Consider the following 24,856-nt stretch of genomic DNA (forward strand, 5'->3'; position numbering starts at 1 on the left):
TGATTGACTCACTGGACACCCCTGTGGTATAGATGTATGCACCAAGGGACACTAGCAGGATTTACCTCCTACCCAGAAATTCCTAGATGAGGCTTTTAAATTTAGAGCAGAGGGGCATTGTGGGTATTTTCATTCATTCGAGAATAAAGCCCAAGCTCCTTAGAGCAATATTCAGGCTCATAAGGGCCTGTTCTTAAACTGCTCTCTTGGTCTCAGGGAGATGGATGATGCAGAGAGGAGAAAGTGAGTTTTAGAGTCGGGGAAAAGACTTACTTTCCCTGCTGACCAGCTGAACAAGTCAGGATTTGCTATTTTAGATATCTGAGCTTTAGTTTTTTCAGTTCACTAGAAAAGCAATGAAGACATACCATCTTGGTGTGTTCCCATCATTTCTTCTCTTCTCTGAACACTTCCAGCTATCTGCCTCTTTTCTGTTACTCAGACCCTTCCATATATTCTGGTCTGTTTATTTCTATTGGCCTCTCCCTCTCTCCCATTCATGCCAGAGACTGAATGCTCATCGGAGACCCAAGCTGCATGTCTTTCCCTTCCCTCTTCATTTCCCCATCCTAGGAGACTGATTGGTAACATGGTTTAAGTGCTGGGTACAACTTGCTAAAATGAATGTTCCCCAACATTTTCATCATCCATGTGGCCTTCTTAGCAAATGTCAATAGAAAGATAAAAAATACTTTAGTGAGTCAGAAGGAGAGAGGGTTGGTGCAGTGAGTCATAGATCTGTTCGGTGAGTGAGGTGCTCTGAGTTCAAATCCTGACTAGCTGATGACTTTGGGCAAGTCACCATTCTGCGCCTCAGTCAGATGGGCAATGAGGAAATGGATCTGGATTGAGACAAGTCTCATTATAAACCCTAGTCTTCACTGCCAACCTGCTGACTCCTCCACTCATGATATCTGTGCCCCAGTGGTACAGTATGACCCTGAGTCCATGCTCTCCTTAAGGTTGGCCCTTCCCATTGGGTGCTCCTTCAAGTATATTGGATGGTGATAAAAGTTAATGGTGTTTTGGACTTGAATGCCTATTTCTGCCTGTTTCAAAGAGGGGATCATGATTTAAAAGAGGTCTAGTGAAGTTTCACAATTCAGAAAGATGACTCCTCTAAGCTTGGGGTGAGTTGAAAGAGAATTCAACACATGCCAATCCGCTTGATGCAGGATCATTGCTTAGGGCCTACAAGGGTTCAGTATGAAACGGATGAAAGGTCCCAGGTGCAAGGAAGGCATGCATTTCCTTCCTTCTGCCAATGGGTGTCCTTACTCCCAATCTTTCCAGAGACTCTTCCCATCTTCCACCCAGCCCCTGGCTCAAAATCCCTGCACACCTGCAAGAAAGCAAGAATCAATTTTACCATAAACACATTGCACATGCTTCTTGTAATTCCAGGGTAGAATCAAGCTCCACAGAGGGAAAAAGAAAACAGTGAATTTTATTTTTCTTCAAACACCTTGAACTCCACTGGCTAGTCTCAGAGGAAACACCAACAGTGCTCTAGGGTATCTTGGGGCCGGGGAGCTCCCTAGAGCATTCACTGCCTCAGGGGAAATCTCCAGAGAAAATTTCCCTCATTTGATTCAAGTGCTTCTGGAAGTAGAGATTCTAAACTATGCTCAGAAGATGGTGGTTATAAGGTTGTCTCTCTTTGGAGCCTGTTTTTAATATCTCTGGGGGAAAGTGTATTTGGAAGACAGAAAGAAACTTTTCTTTTTTAATTAGTAGTTGTTTACCCTACAAAGTTCTCATGTAGAAGAAGGATAGCTGTTAATAAGGCTGCAGAAATTATTGTGGGAACCATCTGGCCTCAGGCCTCTGTACAATATGCTAAGACACAGGATCACTCCACTTGCTTGCCTGCTGATGTTCCCTACTGGGCTCTGTTTGGCCTCTTAGAAAGGTCTCCCTGTTTTCTTCCTTTTGACATGTAGGGCTATAAATTCAAGAGCTTGCTGAGATGTCAGCCAAATGTGAAACCAGACACTGTGTAGTGCTGCCTGCGTTGTCTTCCAGACCTGAAGCCTTTAAAATAATCAGACATATAAGTACTTGAAAGGCCAAACAAGGAAAACTGAGCTGAAGAAAGACTGCAACAAGACGTGACAAGCCTCCTACAAATTATTCATAATTCCATTCTGATTCATAGCAGGAGTTAAAATAGTTTGCAAGCCCAGGACCGCAGCTGGTTAAGGGAGAGCATTGGTGTGTTTGTTTATTTCCTCCAATGAGGGCAGGCCAAGTGGAGACCTTGGGGAGGGAGATCCCTGCAGATAACACTGATTCTTCAAGGCCAAATGGTCTTTTGGCTGGAGCTCTCAGAGATTTGGTAACCAGGATTGGACTGTAACCAAGGAAGAGGCTGAGGAAAATCTTAGCCATCAGCTGCCTGGATACTTTCTGGGGGTGGTGGCCCTTTCTGTTCCACCCTTCAACCCACCTATTGCAGATTGTTTCTGGAAAATGAGGTTCCCATAGCCTAGTTTTTGGTCAGTAGAATTGATGAATTATTATCTACTTCCAAATTACTTAGAACCTTTATTAAAATGCACATTTAAAGTTCTACCCCAGACCATTAAATCAGAAACTTATCAGTACATCTGGGAAATCTGTTCTTCTAGAAAATACTCCTATATCTTTGTATTAAATGTTGAAATCCACTGCTGTAGCCTAATAGGCAAATACTTTCCTGGGCTCTAGCATAATCTAAATGTTTCTTTTAGAATAGAAGGATCTATTATGATCCAGATTGGATGTAGATGGGCAAGAATTCGACGTATACAGACAGACTTACTCACGGGTTCCAAAAATGAATGAACAAGTGCTTACCAAGCACCTCTGTCAGAGAAGAGAAGCTCAGTAATGCTGGTTGTGCCTGTTATCTTGTGATGTCACAAGTAAGAAATGCTCAGACCATGTGGCAGGTACTTGGTCTCAAAGGACTTTCACTCTATGCCAATTTCTGAATCCTGTGAGGTAACTTATAATTAAGTACTGAATTACTAAGGTGAAAGTTAAATATTAGATAAAAAACTAAGGCCTGGCTCAGGCAGGGAAGCTTCCTGGAGGAGATGGGATATAAGATGGATTGTAAAGAGAAGGTAGATTGGGGGTCTTAAGAAAGAAAAGATGTCTCAGCAAGGGGAACATGATGTCTGGAGGTCTAGAGGTAGAGGGGGGCTTGGAGCCTCATAGCACAGTAAGAGCACCATGGTGGCTAGAGCAAAGGGGCGCACTGGAGGTGGGTAGGACGGGCTGGATCATGAAGAATTTTAGAAGCTTTGTAAAGGAATTTAAACAAGAAAAGGGAACAACTGAAGTTATTGAAAGCTGTTGAAATCAGGAACCACACTATTGCATGGTCCTAGCAAGACCAGAAGGGTGATTATTTCTTTGGGCACCCAGAGCTAAGTGCCATTCACATGCTAAGCAGAGAAAGCAGTGAGAAATCAGATAATCTGCAGAGATTCAGCATAGAATCTGCAGCATAGAGAGATGGGGGGAGATGGGGAAATAGAGGACAGACAGTCCCAGGTCTGTGAAGCCCTGGCTAGCAGGGAAATTGGGCACCAAATTCAGTCCAGGATGGCTTGAGCCAGATATGAAGTTGAGTCGAGGTCATCCATGGTGGAGAGGGCCAGGACTTCACAAGCAGGGCAAGAGGCCAAAGAAGACATTGAAGTTAGCAAGTAAAGAAGTCTTGGCACTGCAGAGTCTGTGGAATTAGTCTGATTATCCATGGTGAAACGAGGCTCATGGGATATGCTCTTTGGAAATTCCAACAAAAAGTCAGTGCTGGGCCTTAAAGGGCCATCTCTCTTTGTACAACAAGGAATGGAGATACATTCCACCCATCGGGGGGTTAGAGTCAGAACTGACTATAGCTTTCTTTCACATGGTGTGCTGGCAGGGTCATTCCACAGTCTGCTTAGAGCTGCCGTGGAAAAGACAGTAGGTTCTAGGTGTGTTACTGTCAACTTCTAGGATGTCATGATGCTTCTCTTTCTGGTGATTGCTCATCAATCAGCAAGTCTGTATGTTGGGGAAATCCATGAAGGAGAGAATGTTCAGATAATAAGCGGACGTTTTAGGTCAGAACACAGGGATGGTCAAGAGATTGTCTCCTGGGCCAATTCCAATTATTTGATGGTTAGTTTTTTGGAGTGCTGGGTCCAAACTGGGTTCCTCAGGAAAGAATGTCCTGATTGACTAATGGTGTGTGCCATGACATGGGAGGGGTGAGTGAACAGTGGCACCAGCACTACCTATTTGCCATGTCTGATTCGGTTCCAACCTCCTGGCCTCCTATGTGAGGAAACTGAAGCCCATAGATATTGTGTTACTCAAGCCCACAGAACTCAAGAGGCCATCTAGGGCTGGAGCTGAGGTCTCCTGACTCCGGGTCCAGTGTTTTTTCCTTTGGATCTTGCAACCTTCCTACCCTCCCACTCACCATGGGGCTGTCGCACTGACTTCATTTTCCCAGTCCCGCCCTTGGCTTCTGTCAGATTTTGCATTAGGAACTTGGCCACAGAACTAATTTGCACAATGGCTAAACTTGTTTCACATGTGATGAGGACTCTTGGGGTTTGGATTCTAGGAAGAGGAATGGCAGATTGATTCAGAATTCCCAGGTGCTGGAAAATGTAACTACATAGGGGGATGGCAAGAGCTGACAAAGCGTGGGGAGGAGAATTAAAGAGGGAAGATAGCATGAGTGAGGCAGGAGTAGGTTGTCACTACTTTTACAGAATTAAAGATGCAAAATTGAAGTTGGAGGTTGTGAGCTACTCAAATAGGGGGCATTGGAAGGAAGGAATCTGATATTTATTGAGCAATGCTCAGTATGGAAAAGCTGATATTTATTGAGTAATGCTCAATATGGGAAAGATGATGTGGGGTCTTGGGAAGCTTGTGGGCAATGGGGACACTTAAAACCCGGCTGTGCTGACATGAAGTAGACATACATTCAATGTTAACCAAAATAACCAGCTGTGCTTTCAGCATGTCGTCTTCACAGCCACCCTTGGAGGGATGATTAGCACTATCTGTACAGAAGTAGGAAGTGACTCGGGTCTCAGAATGGTTAACTAACTCCTCTAGGTCTACAAGTGGCTGATCACAGTAATAGGTCCCAAATCCCATTCTCTTTTCCCTGGTAGTGACAATGTGCCCTTAGGGAACCTTCCACTTAAGAGAAAGGAGTTCCCCTCTCTGCTGATTACCCTGTTCCCTGGTGAAAGCCAGTTCCCTTCTTGTCTGTGGGACATCAGTCTAACTTAATTCCTAATCCCTAGAGTAGAGACAGCTCTGTGTGCTGGTTTGTTCTTGGGGCGTGTGCATGTTGAAGAGCTGACTTCATAACTAAGGAGTATGTTTTTAACGTTTGTTAGCTGCCTTTGTAACATATATTATTGAACCTCGTCTCTCTTCCCTCCTGTTTTTGCTTTTTCAAAAAAGTGATTAACCATTTATTTGGAGAAATGTGTAGCCTTCTGAGTCCAAACCACCCTCAAGTTCCTTTGGTATTTTTGAGACATAAAATGTTGTTATTTGAGTCTATTCGAAGAGGCTCCTAGCACATGCCCAGGCAGGGCCTCAGGGTGGGCAGAGCTCAGCTTGGCTACTGGCTCCACCAGGCTAATCACAGGGTAACGTGGCTCCTCCTCACTACAAGCTCCAGAAATTCAGCCTGCATTTCTGGGGCCTGGCTGTAAACCACCAACCCTGGGCTGCCAAGCAGGAGCTGTGCCCTCAGGGACCATCTGCAGGGGTGGTGTGGCCACTTATGGGTATTAGAAGCAAGCCAACTGGTTTAAACTATCTTTTGCTGCCAGCGTTGGCTGTTGGCAGGGAATCCAGAATCTAGAGGCCACTGGGGAAGTTATCCTGCAGCCTCTCTTCAGTCTCACAAAGACCCTGTGTCTAATTTAACTTAGTGCGATGGTCTCACAACTGCACCAAGAGCTGTGAAGAGGCCATCGATCTCCTTTAACACGTGAGAACCCGGACACAAGACTTAATACATGGCCTGCCCAGGGTTACATTGAATCCCTAGCATTTTAAAATGGAAAGCCAGCTTCTCCATTTCTATAGACATGATTGTTTAAATGAATACAAGCAGTTGGATACTGTTTTTATTACAGTGATCCTTTCTGAGGAGAGATCATTATAATGCAAGTGAAAAAGAAAAAGAAAAAATATATTAATAGTTTCCTGCTTTTCGTTTTGGAGGGGGAGAGAACAAAATGATGCCAACCAAAAATACTTAACTACATGATAGTTCAACAGTTCCTACTGTTTTGCTTTAAAGTCTTTGCATATGTTACAGATTTATATTTTTAAAATCCTGTATTCAAAAGTCTTTACAGTTATGATTTCTAAAACTTTATACATTATTGAAAAATAAACTCATAGTGGTAAACTTAGAAATCACTATAAAAATAGAAAGCAAATGCTATCCTACAATAAAAATTCAGAAATAACTATTTACATTTTATATTTCTTAGTCTTTTTTTCACTGAATGCCTACATATATTACTTAACAAAATTAAAGTTTTGCCGTGTACACTCTAGAGACCTAATTTTTCCCACTAATACCGCATTACCCTATTTGTGGAATATGAAGATTTCAATGCATTATTATTTTTAATTGACAAACAAAAAATATATATATTTACAGTATACAGTGTGGTGCTTTGATATATGCATACATTGTAAAATGCTTAAGTGAAGGTAATTAACACATCCATCACCTCACATCTCCTTCCTCATAGAGAAAATAGAAGCCACAGAACAGGTAATTGTTCAGCTTCCTGATGCTGTATCTACAAACATACCTACCTTTTTTCATTTTCACACATTTTGCTCCCTTCCTATAGTGAAGTGAAACATTTCTCCTCCTTACCAAGCCTAGCCATTCCCATCCGGAGCTACCTCCCTGACTTCCTTGTCAAGGAATTCATGACTTCAACTTCACCTCCTCTTTTTGGTATCTTTGAACATTCCCCTTCATTGGGCCTTTCTCGGAATATAAATAAAAATTTCTTAAATATAATAAATCTCTTTCATGACACAGTGTCTTCTCCTGATCTCTGGTCACCTTCCATTGGCCACTTTTTAAAAAAATGTTTGCTTTTTAATTGACACATAGCGGTTGTACATTTTTATGGGTTACTATGTGATATTTTAATACACATATATAATGTGCACTAATTGGGTCAGGGTAATAGGCATATCTATGTCCTCAGGCATTTATCATTTCTTTTTGTTAATAGCATTTAAAAAAATCTCTACTACCTATTTGGAAATGTTCAATTAATTGTCAACCATAGTTATGCTACTATTCTATTGAACAACAGAAGTTATTCCTCCTGTTAGACTGTACCCCTGTACTCCATTTGCCCTCTCCCACATACTTCCCAGGCTCTGTTAATCTCTCGTCTATTTTTGACTTCTTTGAGATCAACTTTTAGCTTCCTCATACGAGTAAGAACCTGCAATATTTGTTTGTCTTTGCCTGGTTTATTTTACTTAACAAAATGTTCTTCATTTCCATCCATGTTGCTGTAAATGACAAAATTTTATTCTTTTTTATGGCTGAATAATATTCTGCATTTTCTTCCATCTGTCAATGGACCTCTAGGTGGATTCTATATCTACTTAGCTGTTATAAATATACTGCAATAAACATGGGAGTGCAGATATCTCTTCAACATGCTGAATTCATTTCCTCTGAATATATATACCCAGTAGTTAGAGAGCTGGATCATATGAGAGTTCTGTTATCTAGTGTTTTTGAGGAAATGCCATACTGTTTTCCATAATGGCTGTACTAATTTACCTTCCTACTAACAGTGTGTGAGAGTTCCCCTCTCTCCATATCCTTTCCAGCATTTGTTATTTCACTTAAAAAAAATGTTTTAGGGCTGGGGATGTGGCTCAAGCGGTAGCGCGCTCGCCTGGCATGCGTGCGGCCCGGGTTCGAACCTCAGCACCACATACAAACAAAGGTGTTGTGTCCTTCAACAACTAAAAAATAAATATTAAAAATTCTCTCTCTCTCTCTCTCTCTCTCTCTCTCTCTCTCTCTCTCTCTCTTTCACCTCTTTAAAAAAATGTTTTATTGATTTTTTAAAATAATTGTCAGCAGAATGCATTACATTTCTTATTACACATATAGAGCACAATTTTTCATACACTTTTTGATAATAGCTATTCTAAATAAAATGAGATGATATCTCATTTTTATTTTCATTTCCTGAATGATTAGTGATATTGAACAATTTTTCATATGCCTGTTGGTCATTTGTATATCCTCTTTTAAGAAATGTCTGTTCAGGCTCTTCCCCCATTTTTCAATTGGATTATTTGTGTTAAAGCAGTTGTCATAAAACCTTTTTTTGGAGTTCATTTCAACGTGGGGTACCATCATAAAATGGTGCTCAGTGGTTTAATTGATTCCAGTTAGAAAAACTCAGTACTTCAATGCTCCTTCCTTATTTTAAGCCAAGTTCATAAATAGAGACTTGGCCTCTAGCAAATTGATCTTTAATGTCAAGTGCTAAGTAACACTCTTTATTTACTGGGCATCTAACATTGACATCAAGTTATTCAACACTTGCAGGTTTATTGTAGGCACAAAATTCCTGAGATTTACAGAATCTGGGGACCCGTTTTGTTACTTGAACTTATCATTTAACTTCTGCGGTTGCAGGACACACATGTTATGGCCCACCTGAATGTTTTGATGTTCCCTGTGTAGTATTGACCCCTGTACAAAAGAAAATAGTCATATATTATGTAAGAAAATCTTGAACAGGTCTTTAGTACTTGTAGAAGGCACAATTTTGATCTCCAGTGAGTCACACCCTTGTAACAAGTCACCTCCTATTGAATGTTGGTGGAGCCTGTGAGTCGTTCTTAGCAAATAGAATATAGATAGTTACCCCCATTGTCAGGTTATTGTTATATAAGACTCCATTGTAGGAGACTAGAGAGGAGGCTTCTCCTTCTGGACTTGAAATGATAAGCTATCACATAGCAAAGTCTCTGATACCCAGTGAGAAAATGGGAACCTTAGTTCTATAGCCGCAAGGAAGTGAATTCTACTAAACCTGTGTGCACATGGTGTGTTCCAGAAGGTAAAACAGCTGGGCCAACACCTGGATTGACCTTTACAAGACCTTGCAGAAGATTCAGTCAAGCCATACCTTGTCTGCTGACTACAGAAACTGTGAGATGATAAATGGATGTTGTTTTAAACCATTAAATTCTTGGTAATTTGTTATATAGTGACAGAAATTTAGTATAATTTCCTTATCAGGGTGGAATGTGGGAGGGTAGGTATAAATCTCAGGTTTGCTACTTATTAACTCTTTAACCATGACAAATTATTTAACCTCCCTGAGCCTTTTACCTCAACTGTAAAATAGGAATAAAAGTGATACTGTTTTAGGGTGAAGAGGATTGAATGAAATAACATGTGTAAGTCATTTAGCATGGGATGGGACCCAACCCATAGTCAGTTCTCAGGAAATGTCTTCCATTGCTGTCAGAAACTGGACATTTTTAGCTCCCAAATTCTAAACATTTCATTGTATTTTTTCTCCATGTATCCCAGGTTTTGAAGATTTTTGCCCATCATATTATTTGGATTTATCAAGTATAATTCATTTTCTCATCATTTCTAGATCATCAGCTACATAGAGCTTCTGATTCACTTGAGATATTCTTAATAATTGGATAATTATAGTTAATGTAATTTGGCTAAAAGCAAAGCCATTTAGTGTTATAGTTAATATAATTTCCATTAGCTTTGAAATATTAGAAATGGATTGCTGAATCTGGTTAGACTGCCAGCTTTGGAATTACATTAGTTAGCTGATGGTAAATAGACATGGGGTGACTTCAGTAGGTAACTAAGGTGGTTATGGTTTGCCTCTAAATGCTACTCCCTGCTCAGGTATTGTTAGGGCATGAGAATGGCTGGAAAGAAAATTGTAAGTTCACATGAAATAAAGAGGTGCCAGGAAAGGAAAAGAAAGATTTTCGATTCAATGTTAACATTATTTACATACTTAAAGGCTGGAAATTTACTTGCGAATCCTTGAGATTTTAGGAATGGTTGTGCAATGTCAGTGTTTGAATTGTGGTAAAGCGAGCAAATATCTGAGTTGATGCTCTGCATTTATATTGCAATGTTATTCTTTTGCAATTTATTTTGTGTATGGCACTAATATTTGAAGTATGATTGCTATTCTTTCATTAGTGCTTTATTTTCTCTGAATATTGTCTGGAAACTAGTGTTTTGTTGTATTATTTGCATTGAGGCATAATATATTTGGTTTCTAGCTGAACACTTTTCAAGTTGATTACATTCTTGATAGGAATTTGTATTTATGTAGTAGAGGTTTCTCTTATGCAAGCTTAGCTAAAATTCTAAGAAAAATAGCTGTAAGGAACTGTTTCATCTGGTCTTAATACACTGATTTTTTTTAATGCAGAAAACAAAAATACAGCTTAAGAATTACATTGGAAAAGTTAAATAAGACTTGCTTTTACATTCTGTATATACCCTGAAAAATATATAATATAATATAAAAATATAACACATTCACAACATACACAGTCACATAAAATAACTTATACTCACATAACAGACACATAATACACACAAAACACATAGCTCATACATACAAATGGCCTCCTGTATGAGCATATTAAGAGTGCCAGGAAGTCCTGCAATAGAGACCAATTAAACTTTGTTTAATCATTGGCTCTTCAAATTAAATTAATCTCAGAATTCCCTCCACTGCCCCTCCCCAGGCCACTCTGACTTTTGAGGACTTAATGTTTCCTGGAATATACTTTGTGAGAATTAAGTGTTGCATAGATAAGTAGGAGGTGCCCCAAAGTATCATCAGTACTTGATACATACTACCATTAAATCAACCCACAGGACATAACCTACCTTCTCAACTACACTGTACCTCCTACAGTTTTCATTACTTCTCAATAGTTCATTCAAATCATGAATCCATCAAATGGATTAATCCACTAATGAGGCTGGACTTCTCATGATCTAATCATTTCCTAAAAACCCATCTCTGAACATGGATGCATTGGGGACAAAGCCTTTAACACAAAAGTCTTTGGGAGTCACTTCATATTCAAACTATAATAACTATATATATAAAATAGCAATAGGAAACCTATTTCAGTAGATATGTACAAATGTCAATAAGCAAATCATTCCTGGACTAAAACAATGGTTCCCAGTTATCACTGTAGGACAACTCCAAGTTGTTTCCCAAAATTTCAGGAATATTGATTGCGATTCTTCAAATAAAATTGACTTTGGTTTGAAAAAAAGATAAACATATACAATTTGTTATGAAGACAATTAAATAAAAAGTCAAGGAAATATAAAAAAAACCCACAAACTAGAATGTAAAGAACATGGAGATTATGGCAGGTATTAAAAATCCTTCTTGCTTCCTTCCAGGATCATGGTTCTTTCTTTGGGTGTTATGTAGTGATAAAGCCAGGTTTGGCTGCAGACAGTCACTGCTTTGCTTCCCCTTTCACATAGGTTGAGAGATCCTGCTCAGCAGTAAAAGGTGGTCATTTTCCTGCAAAATGACCCCATATCACAGGGATGGAAGCCATGACTCTCTGCTGCCTTCGGCATCCTTGGACTTGACAACATGATTTGCAGCATTATCCTTCTGTGTTCCTACCTCTGAGGACCAGAGGCAACTCCTTATCAGCTTGTACACGTCTCTGTTTACTTCATAAGGAATGAAAGGGAATATATTTCATCATCTTAAGAATGTATGGTTGGGCATTTGGAGAGTGCTCACTCTAAAAGATGAAAACGGTTTTATCTTCATTAGGAAACTTTGACATTTTTTTGTCAGGAAGCCAGGCCACAGTCTGTATATGCTCTCCTCGAAGCTTAACTGACAACTGCTCAGGCATAGGAAACCTATATTGCTGCAGTGAGAAGCAAAGTGCTGTATAGTTGAAGGCATTAATATTTCAGATTTTGAATAAAACCATAATCTTCCACTGGGTGACTTCTCTATTAGAGAAATTGAAATCTTGGCAACTCCTAGATAAGCCTTTTATCAATAAATTACCTATTTATTAAGATAAAGCAATGAAAGAACTCACTAGAAACTACTTTGATTTGGTTCACTCAATTTTTGAATATATGCAAGATATTTTGCTATGCATTTTGCCTGTCTATGTCCTCTGTAAGCAAGAAGCCAATGCATGATATCCTCATTCTTCCAGTATAATTTCCACTCATTCAAGGGCCTATTTGATTGGTATTAGCAGACTGAATATGTGCCAGAGCCAAACTGTCCTTTTTTCTTAAACACAGAACTAACCAGGTTAGTAAGTGAGCAGCACATAGCACCAAACTAGGCCCAGTTCACAGGAAATTTAAAATAGTAAAGAGCTACATCTACTCAGAAATTAGTTTACTGATTAAATAAAAATTTTCCCTTATTAATATTCTGAACTGACATTTTTGCCAAGCTCTTTCTGCCTTATTTTTGTTTTGTTTTGTTTTGTTTGTGGTCCTGGGGATTGAACCCAGGCCTATGTTTGTGTGTGAAAGGCAAGAACTCTACTGATTTATATCCCCAGCCCCTCTTTCTGCCTTTTTTAGTGTAGTGTCTTCAGTTAAACACCAAAGTCCCCACTTTGAAATGCACATATGGTTTAGGAAGTCAGATTGTTATAGAATATTGCCACCCTATCAATAGGACAAAGACAGGAGCTTCTTCAGCTTTTTGCCTGAGATCATTTCTAGAGATTCAACTCTGGGTGTTGAGGTGCAAGGGCTATCTTTTATTTGTGGCAGGATATGATTGTTAATTTCATGTGTCATTCAGCTAAGCCATGATACCCAGATATTTGGTTGAACAATATTCTAGATGTTTCTGTGAAAATATTTTTTAGATGAGATTAATATTTAAATCAGCAAACCTCAACTAAAGCAGATGGCCCTCCATGATATGGGTGGTCCTTGTCCAATCAGCTGAAGATATTTATCAACAAAAAAAGACTGGCCTCCCTGGAAGAAGGGGAAATTCTTCTAGCAGACAGCTTTTGGACTTCACTGTAACATCAACTTTTCCCTAGCTCTCCATCCTGGCAGCCTACCCTGCAGATTTTGGACTAGACAGCCTCCAAAATCATGTGAGCCAATTTCTATTTGTTTATTTATTTTATTTTAAATATATTTTTTAGTTATTGAAAGACCTTTATTTTATTCATTTATCCCTATGCCATGCTGAGAATCAAACCCAGTGCTTCACATATCCAAGGCAAGCACTCCACCACTCAGCCACAACCCCAGCCCATTTGAGCCAATTTCTTTAAATCTTTCTCCAGATGTCCTATTACTTCTGTTTCCCTAGAAAAGTCCTGACTAATACATGGGTGATCTTTAATATGTCTTAAGGCCAAATGTAGAGTTCCTTTATTAAAACAATCTGGGATGGCAAGGAAGACTTTTGGCCATATGGCTTGGTATCTAAATCTGCCTGGACTTTAGCTGCTGGGGGGCTCCCTGAAAACCCTGCAGCTGACCCTCAGAACTATGGCTCTTAGGGAAAAACCTAGGTTCTCTTACACAGAGCTGAGCTGAAACCCCTTGGCATTTTCTCTCCAGCTAAGATTACACATGGCACACTCCTAGTCTGGTACAACTCGAGGATCTATTCAAAATTTAAACAGCATGTCTGAGTGCCAATATCATACAGGTGGACCAATTACTTGTTTAAGGTTTAGTGTTTTGCTATACTCTCCCCATTCAAGTCACATAGTGCTGGCCCTGTTCTATTATAGTGCCATTTTCTATAATTTTGGTGCATTTCTGCTCATGGTTTCCTCAGACCCTATCCCAGAGAGAGGAACTGTAAGACAAACTCACAGAGTCACCTGCATAGATACAATATTACATGTAGATGATCTAACTCTGAATGTTGGTAATGCTAATTATTATAATTATAATATTCATATATAGAAAATGCTTACTAAGTGGCAGCACTGTTTTACAGATACCAAACCCTTTAATGCTCACACTAACCTTGAATAACATAGCGCTATTATTATCCTGATTTTAAATGCAAGGAAATTGGACCCCACACCCAATAGCACTAAAAATAGCAAATGACCCCAGAGGTTGTTCAGCTGTACTTATTAAGAGGCTTCCTAGTGTTCCATTGTTGGTCTTGGGGTTTCCCTTCCTGCCTCCATCCACAGGTGCACACAGCACCCGCATCCTAAGCCTGCCTTCGAGGATACCACCCTTTAGAACAGAGCAGATGTGGCTTTGCTTCCCACCAGAGAAGACAGCTATTGTTTTTTTTTTTTTAACCAAAGTTCCATGTTGCTTATTTCTTATAAGTATGGCTTCAACACATGTATGAATTTGTAGAGTTATAAGTTCTCAGTGATTGTTATTAAATTCTTAACTGTGAGGGAACAGTCTTCTCTTGCCAGAATACACTGGAGAACTCTTCTTGGATTAAAGGAGCCCTTTCCACACATCTCTCTGGAGAATCTTCCAGTGCCCTGTAACATGTTCCCTCCCTTCAAGTGGAGGCACATTTCTTTGCTGTGTGTCCTTGTCTCCCTGTCATAACAGGAGTCCATGGAGCCCATTATACTCCATGGTAAGATGACTATCCAGGTAATTTAAAAAAAAATATTGCCCTCCCAAAAAAAAAAAAAAAAAAGGAAGCCATTATAACCCAAAGAATCAATTCTTGCTAGAACTGCAAGGTCTGAGTGCTGCTAGATATGGGTAGACAGAGTTGTCACTGTCAGGAGGCAGGAGTAGGTGGGAAGGAACTGCAGACTAAGAGATCTGAGACCTGAGGACAGGGCCATAGAGTTAGAAACAGAAGTGATGGCTCCTGATACCCACTGGTGCAGACACTGAAGAAATAATGGCCAGGTTGTAACCAAGAGAGGAATAGGGTCATAAGTGGATAGCCAGGAAAATGTTGGACATGGATTCAGGACTGGGCTGAAAAGACTCAGAATTGAGACTCAGAGACATCACGGTTACTCTTGCCTCAGAAAGCAATGACTTTTCTGAAGTGATAGGTAGATTCCCATTCTCTGAGGATTGAAGGCTCCCATAGTACTGGGTGTGGGAGCTCTTCATGTTGTGAGTGTTACTCCTGGTACTCATGTTCTTTTCTGTAGGAGAAATTTAGATGTTCTTGGATCTTAAGAGCTTGTTTGGAGGTTTTAGCAGGGGAGCACAGCTACTGGTATACCCTTGATGGAAGAACACTCCTCTTCAACCAAGAGTGCAGCTTCAGGAGGGATGCACGTGGGGCTGTGAAGGGGGAAGGGGACATGGCTAGCCAGCCAGATCAGCCGGATCAACCCTGGCCATCAATGGGGTGACAGATGTCCCAGCCAGATTACCCTCACATCCTAGATGTTCTTGGAACACGGAATTGAACTATGTGAGAAAGAAAAGAAGGGAGAAGAGGAGGAGAAAAGGAAGAAGAAGAGGAGGTGCATACCAGTGAATGAGCTGCAGCTGAGGCAAACTTTCTCTGAAATGCAAATTTTAATATTTAGTTGTGTATCTGTCTCTAAATATAACATTCCATTTAAGAGAGGAAAAGGAATCTAATTTATGATTCAGATATTTTTAAAATCTCATTTGTTATTCCTCTCATGCTACAGGAAAGCAAAGTGAACTACATGAATGAAATAATTATATTTCATGTTCTTGAGTGATGTATTTGCCAGTTCTTTTCCTTTTCTTCCAGGTTTTTATTGGTGAATTACAGATGTCCAGAGTGGCAGGATTTGTAGTTATATATCTGTACGTGCACACAATTGAACTATATAATTTGGCCAATATCATTCCTCAATAGTTATTTTTTGCCCTCCTCTCCTCCCTGTCCCCCACCCTCTTCCCTTCCTCCTCTCTACTGATCTTCCTTCAAATCTCTTGAGACCCACCCCTCAACCTTTCTTTGCCTTTTTCCTCTCTGGCTTTCACATTTGAGAGAAACTATATAGCCCTTGACCTTCAGAGTTTGGCTTATTTCACTTAATATAATGGTTTCAAGTTCCATCCATTTTCCTGCCAATGACATAATTTTATTCTTTCTCATGATGGAGTAAAATTTTGTTGTATATGTAAACCACATAGAGTATACCATGTATCCATTTATCTATTGATGGACACCTAGACTGGTTCCATAGTTTGGCTATTGTGAATTGGGCTAGTATAGCATGGGCCACTATAGTATGATGACTTTAATTCTTTAGGAAAATACTGAGGAGAGATATAACTGGGTCATATGATGATTTCAAGCCTATATTTTTTAAGTTATAAATATGTGCATTTATTTCTGAGATTTCTATTTTGTTTTATTGATTTACATATGTGTTTTTATGAGCGTATTATGAAATTTTGGTTGCTACAGTTTTTTTTTTTCTTTTCAAGGGTGGCGTGCATGTCGGATGTCTTTATTTTTTCTTCATGCTTAAATTATATGCTTCTTAAAAAATCAAAATGGAACAGGGGTACATAAAGAAGAAAGTAGCAGTCTCTTATAATTCACACGTAAGAATCCTTAGGATGTAACTGTTTAGCAGTGATTTATTGAGTACCTACCACATTCAAGCACAGAAACTATTTTAGAAGGTTCAAATACATCAGTACTTAAACAAAGGTCTTTGTCCTCCCTGAGTTTATGTTCTACTGCTGTGCTGTATGTCACAGTAGCCACCCTATGCCTAGATTTTTTAGGAACCTTCATACTAATTTTCAGAGTGGTTATATTAATTTACAATCCCACCAACAGTGTAAAAGTGTTCCATTTTTTAATCCACATTCTGTCCAGTATTTATTATTATAATGTTTGTATTCTTGATGGTTGCCATTATAACTATAATAAGATAAAAATCTGTGTAGTTTTGATTTGCATTTCCCTAATTGCTAATGATGTGGAACATTTTTTAAGTGTCCTTGAGCATTTTTTTTTATTTTGAACATTTTTTTCATATATTTGTTGGCCATTTGTATTTCTTTTTTTGAGAAGTGTCTTTTTAGTTCATTTGTCCATTTGTTAATTGTGGGGTTTTGTTGTTGTTGTTGTTGCTGTTAGTTTGTTTATTTGTCCCAGGGATTGAAACCAGGGACAACTAACACTCACCCATAAACCCATCCCTTTTTAATATTTTATTTAGAGACAGGGTCTCTCTGAGTTGCTTAGGGCCTCCCTAAATTGCTGAGGCTGGCGTTGAACTCAGAGTTGTCCTGCCTCAGCCTCCTGAGCTGCTGAGATTATAGACAGGTTTGTACCACCACACCCAACTTAATTCTTTATATATTCTGGATATTAATCCTCTGTCAGAGATTACCTATCAATTTTTTTTCTCATTCTGTAAGTGCTCTCTTGACACTCTTGTTCCTTTGCTCACCAGAAGCTTTTTAATTTGATACCATCTCATTTATTAACTCTAAGCATTATTTCTTAAGTCCTGTTGAAAAAGTCATTGCCTGTGCCTAAGGTTGGGAGTGTTGGCCTTACATTTTTTCTAGGAATTGCATAGTTTCTGGTTTAATTCCTAGGCCTTTGATCCATTTTGAGTTGACTTTTGTGCAGTAAGAGATAAGGATCTAGTCTCATTTGCTTCTATAAGGATAACCAGTTTTCCTGTACCATTTGTTTAAAAGGTCCTCTTTTGGCGCCTTTGTCAAGGTCCAGATGACTGTAGATGGGTGGGTTTGTCTCTGTGTCTTCAGTTCTGTGCCACCGGTCTATGTGTCTATTTTTTGCCAATACCATGAAGTTTTTGTTACTATAGCTCTGTGGTGTACTTTGAAGTCAGGTATGGTGATGCTTCCAGCATTGCATTTTGGGCATAGAATTGCTTTGGTAACCTGGGTATATTATTCTTCCAAATGAATTTTAAGACTATTTTTTTCTAATTCTGTGAAGAGTGTCATTGCTATTTTGATGGGGCTTCCACTGAATATTGCTTTTGGTAGCTGGGCCATTTTCAAGTCTTTCTTAACAGCCTTAGAACAGATTTCATGAAAACCCCTGAATAAGCACAAAAGGTAGTAGATGTTAGCAGAAGTTAAACTCACCTTCCTAGGCATTGTGGAAAGAGGCCACACTGGTCCACAGATTAAAGGGATACCTATCTAGAGAAAATGACGTTTAAGACTTATAAAAGATGTTATTCCAGCTGGGCACAGTGGCACATACCTATCATCCCACGACTTGGGAGGCTGAGGCTAAATCTGAGATATGTTTGAGAGTAGACTGGACAATTTAAAAAGACACTGTCGCAAAATAAAAAAAAAAAAAAATTAAAAGGGTTGGGGAGGTAGCTCAGTAGTAGAGTACCCCGGGTTCAATCCTTAGTTCTACACACACACACAAAAGATATTACTTCGACTCAATCCATGCATAATTATAACATTCCCCATTTACTTTGTAGGTTTTTCATTATTCTGTCTCATCCAGAGAAGACACATCTCTTTGTTTGGGTAGCTCTCATTTTCTTCCAGTGTAGCAGCAATTCCCACCTATAAACCTACATAATTAGAGACCCAAAGGAGATCCACATTCCTTCCCCATGTTGTCTCTTTAGAACTCTCATTCATTTTCATTTTCCCTCACACATCCTACATGCTCTTCCTTCCCTTCATGCTGCTCAGAGTACAGCTTCAGGGTAGCACATTTTCTAGAACTTTCTGGAGACATGGTGCCTCTATCTAAATGCTCTGTGGTCAGAGTTCTGGTAAACAATGAAAGGCGTGTGTGGACTTGTGGGCATATGAAGGTTTTGCCCTTCTGCTTCTTGGTGGGAAGCTGGGGAGGCTGGCCCTAGTTCAACCTCCAGCTCTTTCTTTTTATGAAGATAATGATGATCACAGAGTCATATTATTGGCTTCCCTGAGGGCACTTGGAAACAGCCAGCCTGATGCTCTCACGTTCCTTTGCTTTTCATTTGGAAACAACGTGTAGGGGCATATAGGCTTGGTCAAGATAATTTGAAAAGAAGAATTTTTGAATTTAATGAAATAATATTTAATAATAATAAAGTTAGCTCAATTGCATGGCATATTGCAACATGCAAAGGACTTTCACATGTACTTGAAACACTGAGCCATCTTTGTGGTTGCACAACTATTAAAGTAGATGTTTTCCTCTGTTTCCATTGAAAGTGTGGCAGGAATAAAATATTTGCCATTGAGTCTTTTGTATAAGCCATCCTATTCCCATGCTTTTCAGCACAGACTAAATCCCACCTTAATCTAGTGCTCCTTTAAACATCTTGTACATCTATTATAACCTATCATTTAAGCTAAAATTAGGATTCACAGTCATAGACTTGTTAATTCCCTTTATAACAAGGTGTGTTGTTATCAATCTGTGCCGATGATCCTTTAGTTTGGGCTTGCAATGCAGATTCTTAGAGTGAAAGCAAAGCATAGGTGGGCTGGCTTACCGGATGTTATTTTCTCTTTTCTGCAACAGCTTACACCTCAACAGTCTCACAAGAAGCCATGTGATAAAGTTTTGGCAAAACTTTATCAACTTTGCAAAATGGTATGGACCAGTAGAGATCTTTCTGAACTAATAAGTGAGACAGAAAATAAGCAATATTGAAGGAGAAGGTGTATCCCTGATCTTGAACTGAAAAAATGACTTTCTTTTTCTCCTAATCTTTCAAAATACTGAGATGGGCTGCATGTTACCCCTCAGTGGGCTCCACTGTCAGGAGTCTAGGCCAGTGAAGAGGGACTAAATGTATCTTTCCATTAACAATAACAAAAACACCCTTTTCACTGAGTATTTCACACAAAAGGTATGTTGTGCATGTGTATTTGTGGGCACACATATATTTCCTAGCTCTGTTTATTGACAACACCTAGAAACAATGATCAGTCCAATAGTGATGGACATCCTTAAGGCCCAGATATGGTCTCAAAGTACCATTTCTCACTAAAGGAAACTAGAGAAATGGACATTTCTAGGCTTGAGGTGGGAAATGTACAAGATGTGTTTTGGAACACCTTGTCATACCAGAAAACGAGGAAGCTGTCCAAGACCAACATAACCATGTCACAAACACTCAGAAGTCAACTCAAGGAGGCTTCCAAGTGCCAAAGGGGGAAATTTGAGCAAAAAGGATCATAATTGTAATTATTTGAAATCCATCAAATAAGTTGAAATCCATGACTTAATAATGATGGAATCAGCTCTCTATCTGCAGTTCTGTATCTGTGGATTCAATCAACTGTAGATCAAAAATATTTGGAGCTGGGTGTGGTGGCACATACCTGTAATCCCAGCTATCAGGGAGGCTAAGACAGGAGGATCACAAGTGTGAGACCATCTTATGCAACTTATTGAGACCCCCATCTGAAAATAAAATTTTAAAAGGGCTTGGGCTGTCACTCAGTAGTAGAGTGTTTGTCTAGCATGCTCAAGGCCCTGGGTTCAGTCCCCAGTACCACAATCAAAACAAAACTGCATCTGTACTGAACTTTTTTTTCTTGTTCTTATTCCTTAAACATTCAGTGTAAGAGGTGTTTATATAGCATTTACATTGTTAGGTATCATAAGTAATCTAGAGATGGCAAAGTATCCAGGAGAACATATGTACATGGGTTATGTGCAAAAGCTATGCATTTTGAATAAGGGACTTAAGCATCTGTGGATTTTGGTATCCATGGGGGTTCCTGGAATCAATCCCCTCTAGGTACCATGGGATGACTGTATGTTAAAAATTGGCCTCCTTCAGAGGATGATGAGAAGCCAATTCATTTTTGTGAAAATTGCTAGATGAAGGGAGAATCAAATATTCTACTTTTCTATGTGAAGGTGCCACTGAGAAATCAAATAGTAGATGAGGGAACTGTGTTTCCCATAAAAGCATTCCAATGGAAGAATAAATAAATGGAAAAGAAGTGAAAGAACTAAAGTCTACCATCTAGCAACCCTTTTTGAAGGAACAGATCCTGGCATTGAGCATCCACAGCTGTTATCATCACAACAAGAGAGACAACCAGACATTAGTACATGGCTCAGGATGAAAGAACAAATCACCACCTAGAATCTTGCCAAAGATCAAACAGGAGACTGACCAGTTATCTGTATCCAACTCCTATTTGCAGGAAATCTAGAAGACAGAGGAACATGTTGTCTTATACCACAAACGTACATTTAGCAAAGGCCAGATGGCAGGAGGCTATAGGTGAAAAACTCAGATAAGTAGTAAGAAAAAGAAACTGAAGAAGTAGGAAACTGGTATAACACAAGACATGTTGAAATTTACAAATGGTTAATATTCTGTTGTGGTGTTTAGGGATGAACACTCAGTTTTTTTGTTTGGCTTTTTTTTTTTTTGGTATGGAATTGAACCTAGAGGTGCTTTACTAATGAGCCACATCCCCAACCCTTTTTTATAGTCTATTTAGAGACAGGGTCTCACTGAGTTGCTTAGGGCCTCGCTAAATTGCTGTGAGGCTGGCTTTGAACTTTCCATCCTCCTGCTTTGGCCTCCTGAGCCACTGGGATTACAAGCGTGCGCCACCACACCCCACAACACTGAGGTTTTAACCAGGAAGAAAACACCAACAACACAGAATATAAAAGCATAACTAAATCCCTTACTTTAGAAGTCAGGGTAGTGATTAGCTTTGACAGGAGGAAGCCACATGGACCAGAATAGGACACATGGAAGCCACATGGACCAGACTTTGATTGTGAGTGGAAAGTTCTCTCTTGGCCTGGTTGGTGGCTGCTCAGGAGTTCACCTTGGAATACCTTACAAGTTACTCAGCCACTTTGTGTGGTTTCTGGAACCCATGTTTTATTTAATAATGGAAAGATTAAAAGAGAAGAAGAATATAAGAATAGCAGTTTTAAATTTACATTTTTACCAATGCAATAAAACGCTTAGATAGTCAAGAACACTTTGGGTCCAGATACAATATAATGGGATGATAAAGAGCATGAGCTTTGGAACCACCTCACCAAATCACAGCTTGAATATTTTCAGACTGTGTAAACCTGGGCAGGTTACTCAGCCTCTCTGTTGTCTTGCAGTTTTCTATGACATGGAGGTTGTTACAGTTCCTACTTCAGAGTGTCTTGGTGAGGTTTAAGTGAGAGGATGCATGTGAACTTCTAGAATACTGTAGGCATGCTTAGTAAGGGCTCAATATGTGATATGCTGAGAGCCATAGCCCAGTCGGAATGATGCAAGGCATTTTTCCAGAACTGAGTGGCTGAGAGGTGATGCCAGCAAGCCATTGAGATGATAATGGTTATGTTAAGCTGTGTATTCAATTGTATATTAGACCCCTGCTGTCCAACTCGGCCTGCTACTTTGGAGTTCTCAGGATTCCTGGAGAGTTCCCATTGGTTGGGGAAGTGCAGAGGAGGGATTTCCGGTTGGTGTGGTGTGTCCCAGGAGAGGGCCACGTTTGTGGCGTTGGTGGGGGTGGGGGGGGGTTCGGGGGGTTCGGAAATAAAGTTTGTTCCTGCTTCAGTGGCTCATGATTTGTGCCCAGCCAGACTGCGGCAGTGATAGGCACATATTTTTCCTTCTTGTTTTATTTCCTGTTATTTTCCTCTCACATGGCTGCACGATCTCTGCCTTAAAAGTCCTGTCCAGGGACTTGGGGGCAGGTCCTCCTCTAGTCCTCAACCGGGTCCCTGTCATCCTATTCTTTCTATTCTGCATTTAAAGACACTAAAGGAGGAATCTGACAGGATGGGTCAGGAAAGATCCCAACTGGGCAGATTCAACCTGCTTAGTGGCCAGCAGGAGGGAAAGGGACTTCTTTTATTAGCCACTGGATTCCCAGTTCCTTAAACGGCGCCTGACAGAGGTGACGGACATTGCTGAAAGGAGGAGTGAAAGAACTTACAGAACGTGACTTAGAAAGCTCTGCTCCAGGATTTCCGTGGTCCATGGCTTTGGTTTTGCTTCTCTCCAGCCCAGCTGTTTCTCTTTCTTGACGCCCCATTTCAGTGTTCATGAGTCAATTCGTCTCTATGTATCCCCTGGACAAAATGTATGTATTGCACTCATCCTTCCTCCAGAAAGCCAGACATTGACCCCCACCCCCAGGCCTGTCAACCAGCTTGTCACTTTCCTCAGGAGCTCCCTCCTGCCCTGCCAGTCCCTCTTCCTCCAGTGCCCTTCAAATCCTTGCCCCACACCTGGCTCCTTCCCATCCTGTAGTATCAGGGTGGATACTATAGTATCAGTATCCTTTGGAGCAAAGACTTTCTGGACCAGCCTCTCATTGGTATGTGTCTCTGTCCCTTGCTTGTTGAACCCTCCTGTCTTCCTTCAAAGTACTTGCCATGTCTCTTCCTGTGAACGAATGTGATGAATACATGGAGCAGTACTTGGCCACAAATGCCTAGCTGCAAACAGACAGAGTGGAGACGTGAGTGTGAGCAGACTTGTCCATTGTCTCCATCTTGACTTTCAGGAAGGTGCCATGACTGCTGAGCTTAATAGCTGCTGCTCCTTAGTGGGGTTCCACAAATACTTTCCATAACTACTTTGCAAATGAATGAATAAACAAATGGATACAATGTGAAACCTTAAGAATGACCTTCTCATTGAGAAGGGGTACCAAGGAGAAAGATGTGCCTACAGTGAAAGAGTCCACTCCCTGACTTTACTCAGAGAGGGACTAAAAGGGAGGACTTAGGATCAGGACTGAGCCTGTAGCCAAGGATGAGGGCATCGGGATGGTGAGCAGGATTCCTGGGCCTCGCTGGTGTCCAATGGGCAGTCCTTGAAATGCTGATCCTCATGGGCATTTCTGAGGTTTCTGAGAGTGACTGATGTCTTGGTTCCACCAAGGATTCAGCATGGCCCATCCCTGACAGGGCTCATTAGGACTTGGGGTGATCTGTACCTGTAGATAGTATACCTTAGAAAGGCTTGCATTTGAGTCTTGGTTTTGTAACTTCCTGTGTGACCTGGGGCAAGTTCTTAACGTTTCTGAGATTTGGCTTCATTGTCTATAAATTGACAATTTTCTACCTTCTTTTGCCATTCTGAAGATGAATCAAGATCATGTGAAGTGCCTCATCTCATATTGCTCAAACCTGACTGTAGTCAGAAAAGTCTTTAGGGAATTTAAACTGTGCTCACACACCTGGGCCCAACTGCTGAAGATTCCAATGAAGCAAAACTGGGTTTTTCCAAAAATCAGGTTTAGGAAAGCTAGAAGATGACAAAGCTCAGGCCTTCCCTGAGCAATGTCATATATGCAAAGCCACAGAAAATGGTAGCTTTTTCATCTACCTCTTCCTCCACTGCCACCACCTCATCTTTTTTCAGGTCCTGTGTGTATGTGTGTCTGAGTGTGTGTGTTTCTTTTTTATTAGGTGCAACGTAAGTGGACTGGAGAAGCAGAGCCTTGAAAAACAAGTAAAGGCTAACAATAGACATGTTGAACATTGAATCCAGCCAAAGGCCAGACGAAGGCTGCAGGAGCTGAGGTCTTGGTGCTAATTAGTCAGCCTCACATATCTGGAACAGCAAATGTGAAGGTGAGAGAGATGGCCCTGCCAAAGCAAGCTTTGCATGAAATGACACAGATACACCTTTCCAGGTTTTTCTGTATTTTAAAAATTTACTCTGTGCTTTAAAAAAAATCACTTTTTACTAAAGCTGGAAGCACTCTTAAACAAAGTATAACACATAGAATAGAGTTGTAGAATAATGTAATTTTCTTGTGCAATGAAAATTTACAAAGTGGCTCCTGGGTAAACACTACTGAGACATTTACATT

At 40.1% G+C, this 24,856-nt stretch overlaps 1 protein-coding gene across 1 annotated transcript in view; it reads left to right on the forward strand.

Annotated features, from left to right (window-relative positions):
- Positions 1-24,475, forward strand: part of Tmx1 (thioredoxin related transmembrane protein 1) — a 109,976-nt gene extending 85,501 nt beyond the window's left edge. The window contains exon 9 of the mRNA XM_076850283.1: positions 24,450-24,475. Within this exon, the coding sequence (XP_076706398.1) occupies positions 24,450-24,460 (11 nt within the window). The 3' untranslated portion in view covers positions 24,461-24,475. The remainder of the gene's footprint in view (positions 1-24,449) is intronic.
- The last annotated feature ends 381 nt before the right edge of the window (positions 24,476-24,856 follow it).

This window comes from Callospermophilus lateralis, chromosome 3 (genome assembly GCF_048772815.1).
Source record: "Callospermophilus lateralis isolate mCalLat2 chromosome 3, mCalLat2.hap1, whole genome shotgun sequence".
In the NCBI taxonomy this organism is placed as follows: domain Eukaryota; kingdom Metazoa; phylum Chordata; class Mammalia; order Rodentia; family Sciuridae; genus Callospermophilus; species Callospermophilus lateralis.